A 23077-nucleotide genomic window follows, 5' to 3' on the forward strand; every position below is an offset into this window, starting at 1 on the left:
ATCATGAGTTATTTTCTATAAATTGTTCAAGAAAATTTTAAACACAGTTCTTAAGATTTTTCATTAGTGTTTTGGGGGATTATACTGTTGAACATCTAACCTACAGCTTTTTGTAAAGGACTTTAAGATTGTATGGGCATGTGTGTGTGTGGGTATGTGTTCACTGCCTTTGGATGGAACGTCTTTTAATACTCACAGATCAGATGCTCTTCTTCCTCTGTCATGCTTTTCCTTTCATCTCCTATCCCCTCTTTCCTCTATCTTTTAAGTTCAGACATTTTTAAAAATTCTTAGTGAAGCAATTACAACAAAATAATTATTTTTATCACAATCGCCCTTCATTTTAATTGAAACAAATATTTTATTTTATTATCAAATTCAATAAAATACATACACCACTTTGAAAATCACAAAGTTCATCCAAAATATTTAGATAAATCAAATTAAAATTGCTAAACTTACATAATTCTCCCAAGGAAAACATATATCCTAAGGTGAAAGAAAGAGCATTTGAACTAGGTATACGTTTTTTCAAAGTGATGACTATAAAAGAAAAACATATATTTAAATGTATCCTTTATGAATTACTTATGCATGGATTTCATTAATCACTTGTGTTTCACCTGTGCATATTTCACGTAATTTTTCTATATTTTAAATTGTTATATTTTCTTCATGGTATTTTAAATAGCTATAATTTGAGACAGTTATAATTTGAGACAGACTTTGTCATAAACACTATAACCATTCTTTATTTTTTTTTGTTCACCAAATAAAGCTAAGGCATCTCATTTTTTGATCTATCTTGCAATTAAATTAGCCATGACAGTTAATGGGATTCATCTAACTCATGTGAAAAGTATGTGTTCAAGGAGTTTTAAAAAAGGTGAACCTTAAATATCTTTATTAAAATTACTTTTTTTACTTTGCAGAAAAAGATACATAAAGCATTACTCATTTCAAATATCCAATTCAGATTTATTTTAAAATTAAATCCTTTATTTCACATATTAAAAATAATACATTGACTCTCCTGTTCCTTTTGACTCAAAATTTGAAAAGCATTGACATTTGACTGGAATAATTTTAAAACTAACAAGCTGATTTCTGCTCAGAAAATGCTTCTGCCAATGTAGAGTACCTATCTCCTTTAAGGTACACCTTGGATGATGTGGACTCTGAAAATTCAAGTTACACCCAAGATTCCATTCCCTTGTAGTTTCTCATCTGGACTGCAGACATGTAGAACCTGTCTGAAAAAGACACAGGGATCAGGTGGAACTCAACCAGTGAATCATACCTTTAGTGCAGTGAAACCCTAGAGGGAAGAGCAGGGAGGTTGTATCAGTTCTTAGGAAAATGTAGGCTACTGGCAGAAAATGACAGCTCTATTAATAAGAACTAAGGTGCGACTCACATAATTGTCCTAATTTTTAAGATTGATGGGGAACGTGAAGCATTTCTTGACATTGGTGACAGGCCCCAATAAATGCTTAAAGTGTGCGGGACTGCATATGGTTTTAGAATATGATTTTTATAAAGAAGGTGGAGATCCCAACTCCCTCTAATATGTCTATATATATGTGTGTTGGAGTGTGTGCTTCAGTGCTTTCAGGGAATTATCTTGACGTGGAACCTGGGCTGGACAAAGCAACCTCAATCTGAGGAACTAACTGGCACCATGAAACCATTAGGTGTCTTTCTGCTTCTCTCTCTGGCTCTTTTCTGCTTCTTCTCAGGTGAGTTTTTTTCTTAAAATTAAGATTTTATATATATATATAATTCTATATATATAATACATATATTGAAATGGAGATGACAAGTGTAGTTGTCTACTATATTTCAAAATTCTAACAATTTTGACATAGGAGACCAATTCTAGGAGGTCATGATGATAATGATGATTGTGATGAGGAAAAGTATGTTGGTAATAATAATAAAAATAACAGTTATTTGTTGAGCATATGCTATATTCTAGACATGTACTAAGAAGGGCTTTTACACATCATCTCCATTACTCATAATAAAGTATTTGTAACCCTATTCCACATCTAAGAAACTGTGGCACAGGAAAGCTAAAAAAAATTGCCAAAGGACTTACAATTTTTTAAGTAGAATTTGGAATTTGAATCTAGACATGACAATTGATGTTTGTTCTATGGAACTGGATGAAAAATTGCATTTAATATTGGTTTTTGTGATTTCTAAGGCAAACAAATCCTTCTTTATCCTTAATTACGATTTCAAAGGGACTCAAATAATTGAAATTAAAACAAGGAGAAAAACGGAAATCCTTAAAAAAATGCAAGTAAACCTTAGAAACATGAAGGTTTATATGAAGAAACATATATGTTGCTGGTTAACTAATTAATATTCAAGCAGGGAAATATCTTTGACCACTTTAATGAGGTTCAAAGGACAATCACACTTCAAGGTTATGATTTCATCATAGAGCCATCAAATAAATAGGGCCATTATTTCTATTTCTTCCTTCCTTGTTATTCTACTCTATCATGTTATAATGGACAAACCATACACTAGAATCTCCAGGCCAAGAAGTAGTTCCTTTTTTTTTTTCACTATTAACTGGAGAAACATTGCACTTCTCTGAGATATTTTTCATTTGTAAAATGTAAAAATGAGAGTAAGCCTTGGGACATTTTGTGTCTGATCTATCATTTTCTGTGACAATAGCAGACTGAAATGTAGATGTAGAAACAATTTTTCAATAAGATTTAGCTGATAAAAATCCATTGTTCATGGTAGCTAGTCATATTTACATAAACAAATGCAATTTAGAAATATGAAAATAAATGAATAAAAGATTACTCTCCTATCCTGGAGTAAACTTCACTACTAAAGACAAATAATTTTAATGGTTATTTTAATCAGTTGCTAAGATAGCAGAAAAAAAAAATAGATCTGACTACATCAAATTGTAGTTGCAAAGAAAGTCTTAGAAATCAGTTGCTATCCTCTGCCACTTCTTCACTGAACTGAACTGATCTTTAACAGGATCTGTTGACTATTACATTAGCACACCAAAGCATGGATGCTTGATAGACATACCAGCTGGTATTTGGGCAGACATAGTGTGTAAAGGTCTTAATATTGAAACACACAAAAGTGAATTTCAGTCCTGACATTTTCATTTTATAGTTATGTGACCTTTCTGAACCTTATTTTTCTCAGATTAACATAGGGATATGGAAAGATAATCTCTGCATGAGAAATTAAATGATAAAAATGCATGCAAAATACTTAGTATAGTAGAAGAGACATAGCAAGTGCTTAACATCCATTAATATCACATCCATTATTAAAATTTAATAAAAAGAGCACTAGATTGAATTCAGGGTCTTAATCTTGTTTCTGCCTTATCAGTTCCTATATATAAGACATTGAGACATTGGGCGGATCCCACCTTTTCTGATCATGGTGAATTGACTGAAAATTGTAATAGTTAATTTTCCTCAGCCATAAAAGTCTCTGAGAGTAATTAAAAAAATATAAGCCTCCAGGCCCTGTCTTGTCTTATACAATGAAATTTTTGAGAGATTGCTTGTCATGAATCAGTGAAGTTGGTGATCACTACTAAAAGTAACAGTAACATCCTTTCAAATTTAAAAGACTTGTTCTTTCCTTAACCCCATGAATAGAGCTTCCATTCTAGGAATGTTCGGCGAGCCTCCCATAAGGGCTGGCCAGCATAGGAGACGGATTGCACTAATCCCCACTGTGTCTCACTGAGGTGGCCTTGCACTTCCATGGGAGAGGTGCCCTGAAAAGGAATCCCCAGAACGGCCACAGATCAAAACTTAGCAGCCTGACCAGAATTGGATCTAGGATTTTCATTATTTTAATATTTTAAACTGTTGAGATAATTAGGCACAATGTAAAATCACACAAATATTAAGAGGGAGAGAAACAAGACCATATATATGGGCTCTTTGTCAGGAATTTAGAGATACCTAGAAGGAGAAATAACCACAGAAAAGAGAATGAGTTGGTCCTTACCAGTCTATATTTTGGGGCCAAGTCTTAAAAGTCAAGCAGTTATAAATGCAAAGGTCAAATGAAAAGCTTCATCTCTTTCCCGGTTGTCTGTAACAATGGCTTTTGGGAGGAACGGCATGGAATGAACTTTGGAGTCTCAATGTTAGAAAAGCCTTCCCTATCCTAATTCTCCAAGGTGAAACCAGAGATGGGAAGTCTGTCCCCATGTAAATTAGTGACTGGGCCAAGACTGTCACATGTGCCTCCAAATCCTTAAACCATTTTCTGCCACCCCACCTGAACCTCTAACAAATGTTGCCTCCTTATGGTCCATACCTTTACATCACCTCTCCAAGAAGTGAGGAGGTGACAACATACTGCGACTTCTTGAGATAATTAAGAACCAGGAAAGAGTATTAGGGATTTCTTAATTTTATAAATACTATTTTCATGTCCCTAAATTACAGTGTTTGAATTTGTGCTTTTTTTTTTTTTCAGTTGTCTTCGGTCAAGGAGAACAGGTCAGTGCTTACTTTTATCTATTGTTTCGACCTGCATGGAGGGTGACGCTTGACTAGCTCTTCACTGGCCAAAAGGAGGTTTATCTATGGGTGACAGAGCAAAAACAATGAACAAGCGGAAATCAGCAGAAATTACTACTTTTTAACTACAATCTTTCTGTCAGTATACATTTGCCACTTTCAGTTTAAAAGAGCCTAAACACACATTATCACATTTTTTCAGAGTAGGGTTAATATAAATAAAACTAAGATAGATTTGAGATAAAATTCATGATCTATCACTGATTTCATTATGTGATGTTGGGCAAGTTAGCTTTCTGAGCTACAACTTGCACAATTATAAAACAGGGATAATATTACTTTCTTAAAAGAATTGCAGTTATATTTAAATCATGTGAAAGCACTTGGTAAATTATAAGAGATTATATATGAATCAATTATCGATTAGTAACTAACAGGTTCTGAAGGAGTTAACAGGTTACTATTTCTTTTTCAGAAATTATTGCAAGTAGGGAGGAAACTAGCTTAATGTTCTATATTGACCATACACAGATTGGTTCACTCAAACTTAAATGAAATTTGGGGTTAAAAATTGAAATTGGCACAAATTATCTTCCTTGTTGGGGTTTTTCTTCAAAGAAATTCATCAATTTCTGTTTTTATTGTTTTAACTATCAAATGACAACACCAGTGCTATTTGTTCTGCCAATCCTGCACCTGTGTTCACAGGACATGTGGTCCCAGCACTAGTTCTTGTTTAGCCTGCATGTGTCATGATAGACCCATGATGTCAAAATTTCTACACACTACTGCCAATCAATTGGAGTTGGCAAAGAAGTTGAAAAATATTTTTCAACCTTGATATATCCACTGTATTATTTAAGACTTTTCCTCCCCCCAACTTCAGCACCTCAGGAATTAAGATACATCTTACAGGTGGTGATATTTTGAAAATAACTGTATGTGTGAACTTGTGTATGTACCTAACACATGTACGCATGTATGTTGCTATTGACATATAAAATCGTATTTCTTACAATTGACTTGTTATGTTTAAATAAGTATAATAGCATAGTCTATACCTAACATAAAAAATAACAATAAGGAGAGGGCATAAGATCCAGCCAATACTTTTCATATCCCATTAGCCAGTAAAATATAGTGCTCAGGTCATAACACATAGATTTAAGAGATACAAAATTTAGTATCAGGTTTTTCATTTATATACAAATTACTTCCTTTCTTTGGGTCTTGATTTCTTTAGTGTTTTCTAAGTTTCATTTAAAATCTGTTATTGACTGATTCTATTCCTTTACATTGGCCAAAGTCTTACAGTCTGTTTTGCTGTGGGATCACTTAGGAAGCTTACTAGATATACAGATTTCCAGATACCGGGCAAGACATTGAATAATAATCACAGGGGTAGGGGATTTTGAATCTGCATTCTAAATAATTATCCAGGTGATACTTATACACACAAAATCTTAACAACAAGCTGTATTTGGAAGCAGTAGCTTTGGAGGTAGACAATATAGATGAGTCTTAATTCTAATACTTACTTGGTGTGCGATTTGGGCAATGCCTCTTTCCTTCTCATTGTCTTTGTTTCCATTTCTTTAAGATGACGGTTTGGCTCCAATGGTCTTTAATGCCCTTTCTTGCCCTAAATATCTGATTCATTATGAAGTAAACCTTCTCTGACAAGGCTACTGTCTCTTCTCCATCAAATATAAAGGACAAGGAAGGCACTACCCTTTTAGATAGCACCAAGGCTTCCACTACTCAGTTGCATGTCTGGAGGAAGGGTGGAAGTTTCAATGCCAAGCAGAGATATTAAAACTAGCATTAGGAGCATGCCTGCTCAAGTCTGATCCAACCAAGATAAAAGGAAGTCAAATTTCCTCGAACACTCAAGTCATTCTTCTCATGCCAAGAATTTTCTCCACGATGAAACATCTGATGGACGATTACAGTTAGCATTCTAAATTACAGACTTTAAAAATTACCACCTTCTTTGGAAAAGATCATTCCAGCTAAACAAAAAGCATGTTCCCAGACTTTTGGAATTCATCTTCTAGTAAATTTTTCCTAAATGTAAATGACTAATAGGCTGCTGGCTCTTTACTTTACCAAAGAGGTATATTAAATAACATTATAATAATGATAATTGCAAAATAAAACAACTATTCGTCAATGCTAATGTTCCATTACATAAATTAACACCAGAATGTTTTAAAGACATATTCTAAAACTAAGAACAGTTTTTGAACTGAATAAATTTTGCTATTTGAATCATTCACCACATTGCCTTTAATGTTTTTTATTTTCCAGGCTCTGTATTTGAGAACCATGTCTGCAACATTTATCTCGATGAATAGTCTGGATTAGGATTAACAAAATAAGTCTTTCAAAAACAACGATTGGCAATCATTTTCTGTATATTTCTTTTTGCGATATATGTTTATTTTTGTTTGTATTTTAAGGTAAAGATTGGTGAATTTTAATATAGTTAGTAAAATAATCCTCCATGATTACAGTTTGCAGTTCTTCATTTCTCCTAATTAGCTTGATTTTACTTAAAAGTATTACATTGACAGAATATCTAAATACAATTTACAGACCATGTACATTGGCTTACGCCTATAATCTTAACACCGTGGGAGGCTGTGGCCAGAGAATACTTGAGTTCAGGAGTTTGAGACCAGACTAAGGAAGAGTGAGACTCTATTTCTACTAAAAATGTAAAAATTAACTGAATGTGGTGATATGTATTTGTGTCCCAACTACTCAGAAGGCTGAGGCAGGAGGATCGCTTGAACCCAGGAGTTTGAGGTTGCAGTGAGCTATAATGATGCTACTGCACTCTAGCCAGAGTGGCAGAATGGAACTCTTGTCTCAAAAGAGAGAGAGAGAAAAACAAACAAACAAACAAAAAAACAGTTTAGAGATGTTACCCAGCATCTACAGCTTAAATACACATCAGAAAACTGAAGTCTCAGAAAAAGACCTGGCTGGCTTAGTCTATCAGCAGCTGTAAAACTGGAGGCAACATCTTAGAACTCCTGACTCTATTTTGAATGAGTCTCCATGGCTTCCCACTACCTTTAATTAGTGATAGCCACTGAGCAGTGCATGTGAAAGAGATTTGAGCAATATCATTTTCTAAACAGATACAAGGCAGTGATTATTATCCCCACATCTTAAGCAGAGAATATGATGAAAATCATAGTTTAAAATAAAATAACTTGTCTGTCCATGCAGAAAAAAATTTGAAACCAGGAAACCAGGAGGGAAAGGAGGAAGAGAAAGCAGAACTTACTGTCCTGGTTCAGACAGGAAATGAGGAGGGGTGATTTAGGGAGTAAATTTAGAATTGGTAAAAAGGACTCGTAAAGAAACACACATAAGCTAACACCAGGAGAAAGAAATGGCAATACTTTGATCTGAGGGCATATTGGGAAATCTGAAGAGTGATTCTATTATGAAAATATTTTTTAATTAATTTTTTTAAATTTCAGATTAATGTGAGGGTACAAACAACTGGGTTACAATGTTTGCATTTGTTAGGTAGAGTCCCTCTTGCAGTTGTGTTCCATACCCAAGAGGTGTGCCATACACCTTTACGTTATTCCCATTCAGTGGGAGCCCACCAATCCCCTTTTTTCTTCCCCTCTTTTCCCTTTCTTGTTTGCTCTCCCCCAAACTTGCATTGATTATTTCTCTTATGTAGGTGTATATTAGATCATCTACTGGCTTCATATAAGTATTGAGTACATTGGGATTCTTGATTTTCCATTCTTGTGATACTTTACTAAGAAGAATGCGTTTCAGCACTATTCAGATTAATATAAAAGATGTAGAGTCTCCATTTTTTTCTGGCTGAATAGTAATCTATGATATACATATACCGCAGTTTGTTAATACATTCCTAGCTTGATAGGCGTCTTATCAAAAAAATAAAAAAAATTAGACTACAAAATTAGTTTGGAAGGAAAGATAAAGAATTATAAGTTGAACATAAACAAGTCAATTATGAACCAAATTACTGATTAAAGATATCTTATATACCCCTGACAGTTGAGAATTAGATTTGAGATATTTTTGAAAACTCAGGAAAAAAGTTCTGATTTCTCAATGTAGAAAATGAAGAAGAAATTCAGGCAAAGGAAAGACATGCCTTTCAGAAATCTTAGTCTATTTTGCTCAATTTTTGAGAACTAGCCCAACTCTGACATTTCTTTCCCCATTTTGCCTTATAGAAGGGATTTCTGGATAAGTCTGCAGAGCCCTTCAACACCTTCCCCACATCTGAGGTTCCACAGAGAGTGGTTCTCTTCTGTCTCTAGCCACCATTCTAACATTTTCACACAGTAAGTGAAGAGTGTTCTCTAGTTGTAAAGGAGAAAGCATTTGGCCAAAAGTTGCTATTTCTCCTACCCAAGCAAAGAACTAAGGACAGAAGAGCTTTATTTAATCTGCTTCACTGAAAGTAGTCACTGCTAAGTTCTTGGACAAGGAAGGAAGGACTTTTAGAGATACTCCAGCCACATGGCATCAATCACTGTGTGAGTTATAGACACCTTCAGAGCTACAGTCAGGACTACTAGAAGGTTACTTTCTTCACTCCTATTTCAAATATTACACAGTGACTCTCTACGATTTCGATATGACTACATTTGGTATGACTTACATATGACCTTGGAGTCTAGAAATGCGGCATGGCAAGTGGGTTTTTTTATTTGTTTGCTTGCTTGTGGAGCTCACCTTTAAGTCACCCCTGAACACTACCACTGCTACAATTTTTTGACTTGTCTTCTAGACTTAAAGATAATTTCTTTCTTTGTCTTTTATTACTTAAAAATTACTGTTTAATTTTGCTACTCATTTTTTCCTTTAAATACAAGCCTCAAAGTAGTTGGTTGCTATGCAAAATGAATTAATTTTAATGACTCCGAAAACCTGTAACTAATATTGTTCTTATTGCCTAAAAAAAAAGTTTACACTCAAAAAGAAAAAAACAAGAAGAAGAAAGATAAGAAAATTGAAGTGCAAGTATTGAGTGCTTTATCTAAGATAAGTTGTCAATGGTGGAACAATTTCTATAACATGATTCTCAGTTTACTTCAGAGATCATTGAAAACAACTACTATTTAAAAGAATATAATGTATCTGTTCTAAAGAAATTTTTTTTTTTTCAGATGCCAGTTGACTGATTTGGTTTTATTTACTGAAATCCGTTGCCCCTCTTGACGTCTTTTTAGTGGACAGAGAAAGGGGATAAGTGGGTTCAGGGAGAGAGGCGTGATCTACTATTCACAAAGTAAATGCCTTCCCCAAGTGGCACCTTCATGTCTGTTTTATGAAGGACAAAAGAAGTTGGATTATAAGATCAGAGGATCAATTGCCAGGGAAAAGTGTCTCTAAAAGGCATCTCTTTCAAATAAGAGTCTTTCCTGTTTCTTTATTTTTTTCTTCCTGTCTCTAAAGACACACATCTCTTTGATTGAAATGCCCTTTGCTTTGTTTCCACACAGCCTGTGCTTCCCCAGTGTGACATCTATCACCCATCATGACGACCTTACCTATGCTCTTTTCTGCTTCTCTAATGTGGATAAGATGCTGAGCTTATTGAGACAGAGTTCATAACAGGTCTCTCTTTATATGCCTAGTACCTACTCTGTGTCTTACAGGTGTTAGTTATCCATTGGGTGTTTGTGAGATAAAAGAAATATCAATGCTACTGTAGCTTATGGCTCTTTCTTGACTCAAGCACATTGTTGTGTTACAGCAATGACTTCTATATATATATTACATTATATTTTGAGGGAAAAAGTGGTTTTTCCCTATAATTTACAATATCTTCAAGAATTTCCAAACATTTTTTTCCAATTTGGAAATCCAAAGGAAAGATTACTCTTATTCTTATGAAAGCAGTGTGGGAGAATGGAATTACCTTTCAGGGCAGTGGGGGAAAACTAGGACTGGAAAAAAGCCTATGTATCTTTTACACACCCAAACCCTGAGAAGATCTCCAGTAAGCATCATTCTTAATAGGGTAACATGCCAAATTTCAACCAAACTGTATTTTATAGTCTTAGCTACCTTAAACCTGGTATATAGGATTGTATTTTTTAACCTAATTATATGACTCTTTTGCTGGGCATTTTCCCATGTAAATCTTTGGAGAACTTTGCTCAGTGTATCATGGTTTACTGATACCTTAGACAAGTTATTTCCCTTGTCAATGCTCACATATTTTCCTAATAAGCTATTTTTAAAATAAATTTTGTTGTGTATATATAAGGGATACCACATGAAGTTATAGGACATATACATAGAGAGATAGAGATATGTATAGACACAGATAGGTAGATAATAAAATGTTACTAGGGTGAAGCAAATTACAATATCCATCATCTCATATAGTTAGCCATTTAAAAAAATTTCTGGCAAGAGTTGCTAAAATCTACTCATTTAGCATGAATCCCAAATATAGTGTAATTTATTACCTATAGCCCTCGTGTTGTACATTTGACTTAATAAGCTATTTTAATGATGTTTGCCTGCTCTGATTATAAGTGATCTGGTTGCACTTTAGACCTAATAAACTATTATAATATGCTCTGACTATATGTATGGTCAAGGATACACAGTGACTGTTGGCCCTGAATTCTCTCAATGAGGATATATTGGGAATAAATTACAGTAGGTCATTGGAAATGCTATATCAACAATTAGGAGGAATATATTCAAAGGTTGGTAAGCCATTTAATTTTCTTCAAGACCAGTATTCTCATGTATCAACTGGTTAATATAATATTGCTCAATATACCTGTGAAGGCCATTACTAGGCTCAAATGAGGATAATATATATAGTATGAATAATAATTATTAATCAACCATAACATATATTCTCAACAAGATGATGTGCAACCTAAGAATCCTAAACACAGTGGCTTGGGCACCCATTACCACATTATTGGAGTAGGGACAAAGTTCAACTTCTATAAACAAAATTTGAGCAGAGTCAGTTAATACAAGAACATTAGAATTTTGTTTTCAAGGGATAATGAAAGAAAGTTGCAGCCACAAGGAAAACTAACAAATCATTAGGTAATGTCTGGGAAACCCCTTGGAAGGATCATTCATTTTTTATAATAATGCAGAATAAATGTTATTAGAGGACATTAATACTGTTAAAAAATGAATCTCATTTAATAATCCAAATTATTCTCAATTGGAGCTATTTAATGTTGGAGTAATTCTTACCCTTAACATTGAAAACATCATTTTTAATTTACTTCTGAACATATATAATTATTCTGAATGATATGATTGATATCTTGTGATGAGTTTTCATGTGTCTCAAAGAAAAAAGTCTCAATTATGTATAATGTTTAGTTAAGCAGGTAAGGAGAACTATTTTCTGTTTCAGGGTGCTTTATGTCACAACTACCTATATACAGCATGTAAAGTTTGCCATCCAAAGCTTATGTTCTGAGGGATATCCTCTTAGATAAAATGCACTGATATTAACATCTCTGGCTTACTTTGGTAGACCAACTGTGATGAGTTCCATGACCCTAAGATCTACTGCACTCGGGAATCTAACCCCCTCTGTGGCTCTGATGGGCAGACATATGGCAATAAGTGTGCCTTCTGTAAGGCAGTGATGTAAGTATTATACTCACCAAACCTGTCCTTTGCAATCACAAATTTCCATAATGAGACTAAAACACTTAACTTGGGATATTCTAGAAAGTTCTACCTACAAGTCCCCATAGAAGCTAAACAAATAAGCTTTAGACAAATGGACTGAAAACAAATGGATGAAAGCAACAAAACAAATTAACAATAAGTTCTTTGAAAACATAATAGCTTTACTTTGTTATTAATTTGATTCATCTTAGCATATCAAAAATGCATACATATTATACATAATAAAACTTTGTAGTTACCTTTAATAATTTCCATAAATTTCCTCTTTTCATTTATTTCTAATTAAAAATATCAATATCAATATATATTGGATGTATGTCTACATGTACATAAAAATATCTGACTAATACCAAACTTTTCTCAAGAGAAGGTCAGTGGGGCAAGATAAGGTGTGAATTGGTGAACACATATTACTGATAGGGCCTGAAGTAAATGTGTGACTTACTATAAAATGCCAAATACCTAAATATTTAGTTCAACTTCTTACATCTTACATGTAGGATAGACTACAACACTATACTATATGCCACTCTTTCTCGTGTCACTTTTACCTTTTCCAATCACATATACATAATACTTTGGGAGAATGAGCTATTAATACCAAAAGCCCTAAGGCTTATCAAAACTCTAAGAGGTATTTCTTTAAGAGTCATGCTGTTCACAAGTTAGATGTCACCTCTGAGGGCATTTAATTCTGCCAATTCATAGGCATGGATGTCTATAGAATCAAATGATTCAATAGACTGTGCCATAGTAAAACCAGTTTCCAACCTGGAATGAGTAGTTACGATGTTCTACTGAGCATATATTTGTCTTTCTTTTTTATAGGAAAAGTGGTGGAAAGATTACCCTGATGCATTATGGAAAATGCTGAATGAGAAGCAGTTTTTTTGTGCTAGCTTACCCCCTCTCTCATCCTTCTTTTCTTACTCCTGCTTATACTTTTCTTTAGCATATACCTCAAGTGCACAAAGATATGCCTTCGACTCTGCCTGGGTCTTGAAGAGTTCCATGTATGTCTATTTCCCTTGATTCATTTGTTAATAAAGTAAATTCTGCAGAAACATTGATTGTGTTTTTACTTTGATAGCAAGAAAACATATAAATATAACATGGAATAATTGACCTTATATAAACTAGGATCAAGAAACCTGTTTTCCTGATCTAAATCAACCATCTAGTCACCAGGGAATCCTGGGAAAATCTCTTCTTTTTTCTTATTCTTGGAATCTCTATGTGGATCATGAAGGATTTGATGACATAACCATATGTTATAGTTATTTTAAAATATCAGTTAAGTATTAGATTATGTTTTTTTATACATTTCAGAAAAGATATTTTAATAAAAGTAAAACCTTCATTTTCTATGGACTATAGTTTTCTCATTTATGAGGAATGGTAAATTTAGATTACATAATATCTAATTACATACAGTATTTAGCTTCTCAGTAACATCATAGGATCTATCAGCTAGAAAGAAAAAAATTAATGAATGGTGAATATTAATGGGAAGTGGTTAAGCAACTATCGTGGAAAAGAGCAGAAGGAAATGCTAAAACACAGTCTTTAAGGCTGTGGGGCATGCCTGGTTTGTTCAAAGTTCAGCAAGGAGGTGACTGAAGCAAGTGGCAAATAGTAGATAAGGCCAGAGAGGAATGAGCCCACATCTTGAAAGACTTAGTAGTTACTGTTAAGATTTTGGCTTTTATTATAATACATGAAATGTGTTCCAAACCATAAATATTAACATTATAGTTGTGATCTTAAAAATCTCAAATATATTTTGAGTATATAGATGTTATTTTTATGAATGTTAATTAGGGGTGGTGCCTGTGGCTTAAAGGAGTAGGGTGCTGGCCCCATATGCGGGAGGTAGCGGGTTCAAACCCAGCACCCGTCAAAAAAACTGGAAAAAAAAATATATATATGTATGTAAATATATATATACATATAAAACAACAACAACCAAAAAAAAAAAACTATTATGAATGTTAATTGGATAAGACCAAGCCAGACTGAAAGATATTTCTAGTATCTTGATAAAGGGCATGAAGTAAATTAGGTTATTCTAGGATAAATATGTAAGAATGTTCCTCTATGGTTAATGAAGATTCCCCTTGATGGATAAAAATGACCACATAATATGTAATTTGGGTACCTCGGTTATAAGAGGATGGGTCTTCAATGACCAGAATGTGAAACATGGCTCTGACATAAGCTATACAATTTTGAACAAATTATTTTAATTTGTTTATATCATTTCTTCAACTGAAAAAATAGGGATAATAGTATCTACCTCTTCATATTTTGGTAAAGATTAAGTTTATGATGTATGTAAAGCACTTAAATGGTGAGATGAATAAGCCTAGAGATGTTAATGCACAGTATTAGGGTACAGCATTAGAACTATAGTTGATAATTTTTATAATATACTGAAAATTTGCTAAGAGAATAGATTTTAGGTGTTCTTACCAAACACACACATACACACACAGACAACTATGAAAGGTGATGAATTTGTACATTTGTCTGTAGCAATCAATTCACTGTGTGTGTATATACATCAAAGCATTGTACACCTTTACATAGACATACACTCAATCAAAATAAATTTAAAATGTACCAATAGTAAAAATATTACAATCTAGGTTTATAGGTGTTCACTTTTCAATTATTTTGACATTGCTTTTTGAAAATTTTTATTAAGATGGAGGGAGGGGGCGGGGCCTTGGTGTGTGTCACACTTTATGGGGGCAAGACACGATTGCAAGAGGGACTTTACCTAACAATTGCAATCAGTGTAACCTGGCTTATTGTACCCTCAATGAATCCCCAACAATAAAAATAAATAAATAAATAAAAATAAAAAAGAAAATAAAAAAAAGATTTGTTTTAAAAAATGATAAAACATCCGTAATGCTCTGCCAAAAAGATAAGATGTTCATAATTCTGTTTATGTCCCTGATTATTGTGATTTCCAGGACAGAACACACAGTTTCAAGTATGATTTGTACTTCTTGCTCCAAAGGATAAAAAGATAATTAATTCATTTGAACTGAACACCCATATCAATCATTATATCTTCAGATGACAATGGGAACATTGTTCAAAATGGGTCTTACCAAATTTGTAACATTAACTGTCCTTAGGCATTGTTATTCCCCCTCTGCAATTGTTACTAAATCATGTCTTTCTCAGCTCTTCTCCTCTGAGTTTTGAAGATAAATTAATGAAAAAAAATATATATAACATATCAATAATTAGGCTTGAGTGAAGGAGGGGTTTCCATCTATGGCAATTTGAAAATTTCACAAATGAAATACACACACATACAAATGCGTATATTAAAGTAAAGAAGAATAAAACATTTAGAAAGAAGAAAAGTACTAAGACTGACTAACTCACTACCAATAATGACAATTAATATATTTACTGAAAATAGCACACATATAACATTTAAATTTAGTAATAGCCATAAAGTTGTAGCCTCATTTTATAAAAGAGGAGCCTGAAGAACAAAGATTTAAGTGATTTGTTCATGATCATATAGTCAGTGAGTTGAGGAGTCTGAATTTAAACTCAGAATAGTTAACCTTAATTCCATATATTTAACCTACAAAGCACATAATTACAGTAATTTGAGTGACTTGGATCTAAGTGTTGAATTGGAGGGATTAGTCATGTATTTGGGGTCATTAGAGATAGAAGTATTCAGAATACCACAAAGATGTGAGCAAATATGTACAGAGGGTGACATGTACTGACATCTTTTCCAATATTTTAATTTTGTAACTGCGGTACAGTTTAGCCTGAGAAGACCTGGCTTCAAATGGGCTAACTCAGAACTATGGATCTAGTGAACTGCTTTTTTTGTCTTTCTTTGTCTTTTTTCTTCCTGAGCTGTATCTTTTTAAACTGTTAGTTTTTATTTCAGTTCTAAATTTTGAGTCAAGGGAAAGATAAGTAGAAGAGATTTCTCTTGCTTTAATTTGAAAAGATACAGCTCTAATAAGAAAAGAGTGCCCTTGAATGACTCACTTTAGCTCATTACAATCATCCTTTAAGTTTGATGAGTATACTAAAAGAATGCAAATGATAAGGCACGGTTGTATGTCTGCTGGAAATCACTGTACATACTTTGGGTAGTATTGTCAGCTTGACAATATATAATCTCCTAATCCAGGAAAGGAGTAGGTCTTTCCATTTATGTCTTCCCTAGTTTCTATCAGTAATGACTTTTAGTTTTCCTCCTTAATTAAATTTAGTTTTTGCCTCCTTAATTAAATTTATTCCCAAGTATTTTGATTGTTTTTGATGCTGTTGTAAAGAGATATGTTTTCTTAAATTTCTTTTTGGACATTTGTTAATGTATAGAAACACAACTGATTTTTCTACCTTGTGTGTTCATTTTCTACCTTGTAAGTTTGCCTGATAATTTTATTAGCTCCATTTTTTTTGTAATATCTTTAGGGTTTTACATATAAGATCCTGCCATCTGCAAAAAAGTAACTTTATTTCTTCCTTTCTAATTCGAGTGTCCCTTATTTCCGTTGTTAGAACTTCTAAGACTATGTTGAATACAAGAGGAGAATGTAGGAATCCCTGTTTTGTTTCTGATCTCAGGAGAAATGTTTTGTTCTTTCACCATTGAGTTTGATGTTGGCTGTAAGTTTATTATAGATTGCTTGTGTCATGCTGAGGAAATGTTCTTTTATTCCTAGTTTATTGAATTTTTTATCATAGAACATGATGAATTTTGTATTCAAAATTTGTATTTTTTTCTGTATCTTTAAGATGATCGTGAACTTTTTTCCTCTTTTGTCTTATGATTGTGCTATATTACACTGCTTCATTTTTTTTTTTTTTTTTTGTAGAGACAGAGTCTCGCTGTATCACTCTTGGGTAAAGAGTCATGGCGTCACATGGCTCACAGCAACCTCTAACTCTTGGGCTTACGTGATTCTCTTGCCTCAGCCTCCCGAGCAGCTGGGACTACAGGCGCCCGCCACAACGCCTGGCTTTTTGTTGTTGTTGTTGTTGTTGTTGTGGCAGTTTGGCCGGGGCTGGGTTTGAACCCGCCACCCTCAGCATATGGGGCCAGCGCCCTACTCACTGAGCCACAGGCGCCGCCCTACACTGCTTCATTTTTATATGGTGATCCATTCTTCTGTTCAAGAATAAATACCACTTGGTCATCTTAATATGTTACTGAATATGGTTTGCTGGCATTTTGTCAAGCAAATTCATAAGAAATATTAGTCTGTAGTTTTCTTTTTGTGTGTGTGCTGTCTTTATTTGTCTGTAGTATTAGGATAACATGGCCTCAGCAAATGAGTTAGAAAGTACTCCCTCCTCTTCAATATTTGGGAAGGACTGGTGTCAATTCTTCTTTAGATGTTTGGTAGAATTCATCAGTTAAGTCATCTGAGCCAGAGCTTTTCTTCATTGGGAGGTTTTTTTCTTCTTTTTAAAAATACCAACATAGACATTTCAGGACAACCAATTGTATTATGAATAATTGGCAGTAACACACATTTTACAGATAGTTTTATTTACTTTTTGTTTATTTCTTTTGGTCTGATATTCCTTGAGAGAAGAATATGCACTCTTTCACTTACTGATATATCCCCAATATATATAGCAATGAATAACACATGTTTGGTGCTAATAAATGTATATGATGAGATCAATAATCTAAATTTAATTTTAACTAAATTTACATTGAGATTTTGTTGGAGACTCTTTATATATAGTGTAATGTACAGATAAATTTAAAATAATCAAATATATACAGAGCCCAGACTGGTGTAAAGCATCTGGTTGTAGAATATTTGAATTGATGAGAAACATGGTGACCTGTAAACTAAATGCCCATCAAAACAAAAACTATAGCAGCAAAGATACAGTTGTGAAAATGTAAACTAAGTCCAGTTTATGAATCTTGACTGCTTTAAAAACTCAACTTTTACCACTAGGAAAAGGCATGTTCTAATACAGAGGACTATTAGAAAATGCCTAAGAGAACATGTGTATACACACACACACACACACACAATTTAATCATTTGAGGAAATATAATTTGATAAATTATTAAAAATGAAATAATTATAAGCAACTAGGGTGACTTTTTAAATGTAAAAGCATCTAAAATGATGAGATGTGAATATGAAATACATAAAGTCAGGGGTGGGTTGATAATCAGGAGTGGAGTGAAGGTACATACAAGCATGAATGGGAAAAAAACTAGTAGTGATAATAAAGAAAAGTAACTCTCAACTTTGTTGCTGCAAAAATGTAGAAGGTCATAGAGCAAGGGAAGTGGTAGTAGCAGAGGGAATCCCACAAATCTCAGGTCAGAGCAACAAAAACAATTACCTAAATTATTATACTTTTCATATAGGTAGTTTGACTTAAACACAGTCCTTCAGTTCTCATTACAGAGGAAACTGCTCACTCAGGAAAATCTAGCTCATTTTGTGGCAATCATCTCATTGGATGTACAATGCTTTGAAATGTTTTATAGACTTAAGCTAACATTATTATTACATACTTTTTTACTGAGTATTTAAAGAAGCATTGAGCCCCTCCTATATATGTCATAATTAATTATAGGTTAAATTCTGAGACTTACTGACAACTTTCATAATATTTTATATAAGCAAAACCAGCAGAATCTCATGAACACATTACCATGTGTGAATTCCTTCCCTCTCCTCTAAGAACACTAGCTTTTTGTTCCTAAAATCCTAGAATCAGGAAGAGACTTGCTTCTACTTGCTAATAAGCAATGTACATGTCTGGTTTGTAGGAAACATATTATCATGCTACTCAGCTGAGAAATACGACACTGCGGAAAAACACTAGGAAAGAGAAATGTGTAGACCAAGTGAAGCAGAAGAGAATAATCATTCTTTATCACAGAATTTCTTCTTTGCTCCTTTATCTCAATTGTTATCGTCTCAAAGGGGGTTGAAGTTTCGGCAGCCCTTGTCCTCCTCATCAGTCCAATCTGCCTGAAAAATCACTGTCTGTGCTCTCAGCACATTTGTATTATACATGGTCTGTCAATCTATTTTCTCCAGGGATGCTGAGTCACTGGAAGTTAGATGTCTTTGGTTTGGTCTATTAGAAATTATAAGGATTGTTCTTGTATAGATTGGACTCCCCAAACTGGGGTCTGTCTGAAGGTCAAGTGGGTTCTTGGCTTCACATGAGAAAGAATTCAGGAGTGAGTCAACAGAGTAAAGCAAAAGCAAGTTTATCAAAGCAAGGAAGAGGGGGCTTCCCAATAGAGAGGGCAAAAACTATCTCTCAAGTAACAAAAAATAGCATCTTGTGAATTTCTGAGGTTTAATTTTATGCTAAGCAAAGGGAGAATTATTCATAAGATTTCTGAGTAATGGATAGGGAGTCCCTGGAATTGAGGGTTCCTTCTCTTTTAAACCATATAGTGTAATTTCCAGGAGTTGCCTTGGTATTTGTAAACTGTCATGGCCCTGGTGGGAGTTTCTTTTTGTAAAATAATACATTACAAACAAGGTACAACGAGCAGTAACAGTAACGTCCTGAGATCGTTACTCATGGCCATCTGGGTTGTAACTGGTTTGGGCTGCTTTCTCAGCCATCACATGTTCTAGCAGAGACATGGGTTATGCTCTTGGACTCCTGATGGAGAAGGGCCTGCCAGGTTCTGGTCTCAGTACCAGGGAGTCACCATTTGATGTTGTTAAGGCTTTGGATTTTAGTCATTCTAATAGGTGGTGTAGTGGTATCATATTGTTGTCTTAATTTGCAATTCTCTAACAACACAGATGTTGATTATTTTCTCATACACTTATTTTATGTGTATACATCTTCTTTCTTGAGGTCAAAATTCAGATCTTTTGCTCACTTTTAAATAAGGTTACTTATTTTCTTATTATTAAGTTTTAAGAGATCTTGGTATAGTTTTCATAATAGTCCTTTACCGTATATGTCTTCAGCAAATATTTTCTCCTAATTTGTTTCTTGTCTTTTTATTCTCCTTATAGTCATCTTCTGAAGAGCAAAAGTTTTAAATTTTAATAAATTCGAACTTATTAAGTCTTTCTCTTATAGGTCCCATCTTGATGTTATATCTAGCAAAATCATCAACAAAACCAAAATTATCAATGTTTTCTTCCCATGTTATCTTCTAAGAATTTTATAGTCTATGATTTTGTCTGCAATTTATTTTGAGTTAATTTTTGTGTAGAGTGTAACACCTGTGTCTAGATTATTTTTTGTCTTTCTTTTTTTGCATGTGAATATCCAGTTGTTTCAGTATCATTTGCTGAAAAGTCTGTACTTTCTCTGTTGAAGTGCCTTTGTTCCTTTGTCAAAGATCAGTTGATATATTTATATGAGTCTATTTCTGAGCTCTTCATTCTAGTCCATTTATCTGTTTGTCTTTTCTTTTGTCATCATCATGGTGTCTTAATTATCGTAACGTTATAATAAGTTCTGATCTCGGGTATTGTCAGTATTCCAACTTTGTTCTTCTGTTGGGTTGGCTAATGACTTCTAATACTTTTATGTCTCATATTTCCTTCAGAGTTTTTAAAAATTACTTATTTAAAGGCATAATAAGGATATTTAGAAGAACATTAAATTTTAGTAAATGACAGTGGTGGGCACATGTGTGTTTGTTTATTGTTTCTGTAATTTACTATGTATTTCAAATATTTCACTACTAAAAATATTAACAAATGTACTGCAAGAATATTTGTTAAATATTTATTTTTTAGATAATCCAAACGTATTTAACATATTGATTTCTATTTTTGCCTTGTTTTCCAGGAAGTTTTGCTCCACACATAAAGCCCAATCATGCTAAGTGTTATTCTTTATTATTAGCATATTTCTTTCTTCAACATTTACTGTAACTTTTTTGCAAGGTATGTTTTCAAAACCACATGAACATATGCATTTTAGAGGGAGATGCTTCAAATCCTTTTTAAGAAAAGTTTAGAGTAAATATAGTGATGCTTAAATAGGGTTTGATTTTCAAAACTATCCAAAAGCCCATGAGAACCCAGATATTATACTCACACCAAAACCTCTACTTTTTTCTTCTTGCATATAAAAAAATTTAACTTTGCCTCTAATTGAGCCACCTCTTCTAGAAAACAAAGAAATTATATCTCTGATCAATTGCAAGGTCTTGTAAAACTACGCATGAGTACTAATTCCCTACCATAAGTATATTAGATCTATAAACATGGAAAGAATTGCTTTGTGTAAAGACAAAAGATTTTCTGAGACATCAAAGGTAAAAACTATAAGACTTAAGTATTATTGATATTGTTGTGAGATTCAATAATTTAGATAGGATGAGTTAGGAGAATGCATATGTAATGTTTTAGTTGAGGATGCAAGGTCTCACTTATTGCAGACTTCAGCAATTTCCTAAATGCTCTCCAATATCCCATTGATCTTACCATCTTCAACTCAATTTCTCAAAGTAGAGACAGTGATCTTTGCAACTATTTTTAATAATGTTATCCTTGTATATAAATCTCATCACCTCTAGAGTAAGAATAAGATGGACTAAAATCTTTAGCATAGAAGTCTGGTTTTGACCAAGATGCAGTAAGAAACACTGGATTTACCCTTAAACTTGAAAGAACTATCTTAATAAACTATACAAAATACATTAGAAAACATTTTTCCGTACATTTGTCAACAGGCATAGGGCACTGATCTCTGAGGGAAGGATGAAATGACGTACCCCTAAAATGGCAGCATCAGGGAACATGTAGAAGCCCCATAACTCATATTCACCTTGAATGTCTAGAGCAGGGGTCCTCAAACTTTTAAACAGGGGGCCAATTCACTGTCCCTCAGATCGTTGGAGGGCCAGACTATAGTTTAAAAAAAAAAAATAACCATGAACAAATTCCTATGCACACTGCACATATCTTATTTTGAAGTAAAAAACCAAAACGGGAACAAATACAATCACACCGCCTCATGTGGCCTGTGGGTTGCATTTTGAGGATCCCTGGTCTAGAGTTTTTAATTCAATGACTATTTGGGTGTATGCTTTTATGCTGTTTTAATAAATTCCTTGATCCCAAAATTCTTTACATCAGTTTTTTTTTTTTATTTCCCTGGTAACCTTGACATCAAAACTTATTATTATTGTGTAGAAATTGCACAAGTGCTCCTGTAGGTTGCTGCCATATGGAAGCTTTGTGGCCCCAAAGCTCTGTTGGAAGTGGGTGCAAAATATGCAAATCAGAAGATAATGCAATTTATTTCAATTATCACCATGTTCTGAAGACAGGAAATTCTGGGTGCAATACTTCTAATACATTTTATTTTGCCTAAACATTATTTCTGATTGTTTAATTCCATAGACCAGAGAAGACAGAAAAATTGGTTGCATTAATAGTTACTTAATCCTGAGAACCCAGTAAACCAGGTCATTCACTTTTTAGTTGCTGACACTGAGTGTTCTTGAAAAGAGATATTAAGTTGGTATAGGTTGGGAGGGTCCATAGGATAAAAAAGATCTGAAAAAAGCTTCTTTGGTTTCTGATGTCTCCGTTCTCTGGGGAAATGTATTATGTAATTAGGAGATAGTTGAGTGGCAAATGTATATGTACTTAGATTCATGCATATGGATCCACTTAAAAATATGGCCTAGGAGACATACAGAGTAAACTCTGTATTTCCTACAGACTTTGCAGACTTCATAATGTACAAATTATATTGTCTGATATCCAAGTTTATTTCTAACCTGTTGAAAACCTCCTTTTAAATCTTATTCATTCTCTATCCATCTGTGACCCAATGTTTTAACCATACCTGATGACCTA

At 33.6% G+C, this 23077-nt stretch overlaps 1 protein-coding gene across 1 annotated transcript; it reads left to right on the forward strand.

Moving 5' to 3' along the window:
- Nucleotides 1-1493: 1493 nt before the first annotated feature.
- LOC128569286 (serine protease inhibitor Kazal-type 6-like) lies at nt 1494-13302 on the forward strand. Its single transcript, XM_053567441.1, has 4 exons — nt 1494-1739; nt 4495-4517; nt 12076-12191; nt 13065-13302. The coding sequence occupies exons 1-4, from the start codon at nt 1682-1684 to the stop codon at nt 13108-13110; spliced, it is 243 nt and encodes an 80-aa protein (XP_053423416.1). The 5' UTR covers nt 1494-1681; the 3' UTR covers nt 13111-13302.
- Nucleotides 13303-23077: the final 9775 nt, after the last annotated feature.

This window comes from Nycticebus coucang, chromosome 17, assembly GCF_027406575.1.
Source record: "Nycticebus coucang isolate mNycCou1 chromosome 17, mNycCou1.pri, whole genome shotgun sequence".
In the NCBI taxonomy this organism is placed as follows: Eukaryota; Metazoa; Chordata; class Mammalia; order Primates; family Lorisidae; genus Nycticebus; species Nycticebus coucang.

Excerpts from the sequence above, each read along its gene's own strand:
- LOC128569286 (XM_053567441.1), top strand. The coding sequence starts at position 1,682 with ATGAAACCATTAGGTGTCTTTCTGCTTCTCTCTCTGGCTCTTTTCTGC. Across the intron at positions 1,740-4,494 it reads TCTTTTCTGCTTCTTCTCAG|TTGTCTTCGGTCAAGGAGAA; the intron begins GTGAGTTTTTTT and ends TTTTTTTTTCAG. Across the intron at positions 4,518-12,075 it reads TCTTCGGTCAAGGAGAACAG|ACCAACTGTGATGAGTTCCA; the intron begins GTCAGTGCTTAC and ends TTACTTTGGTAG.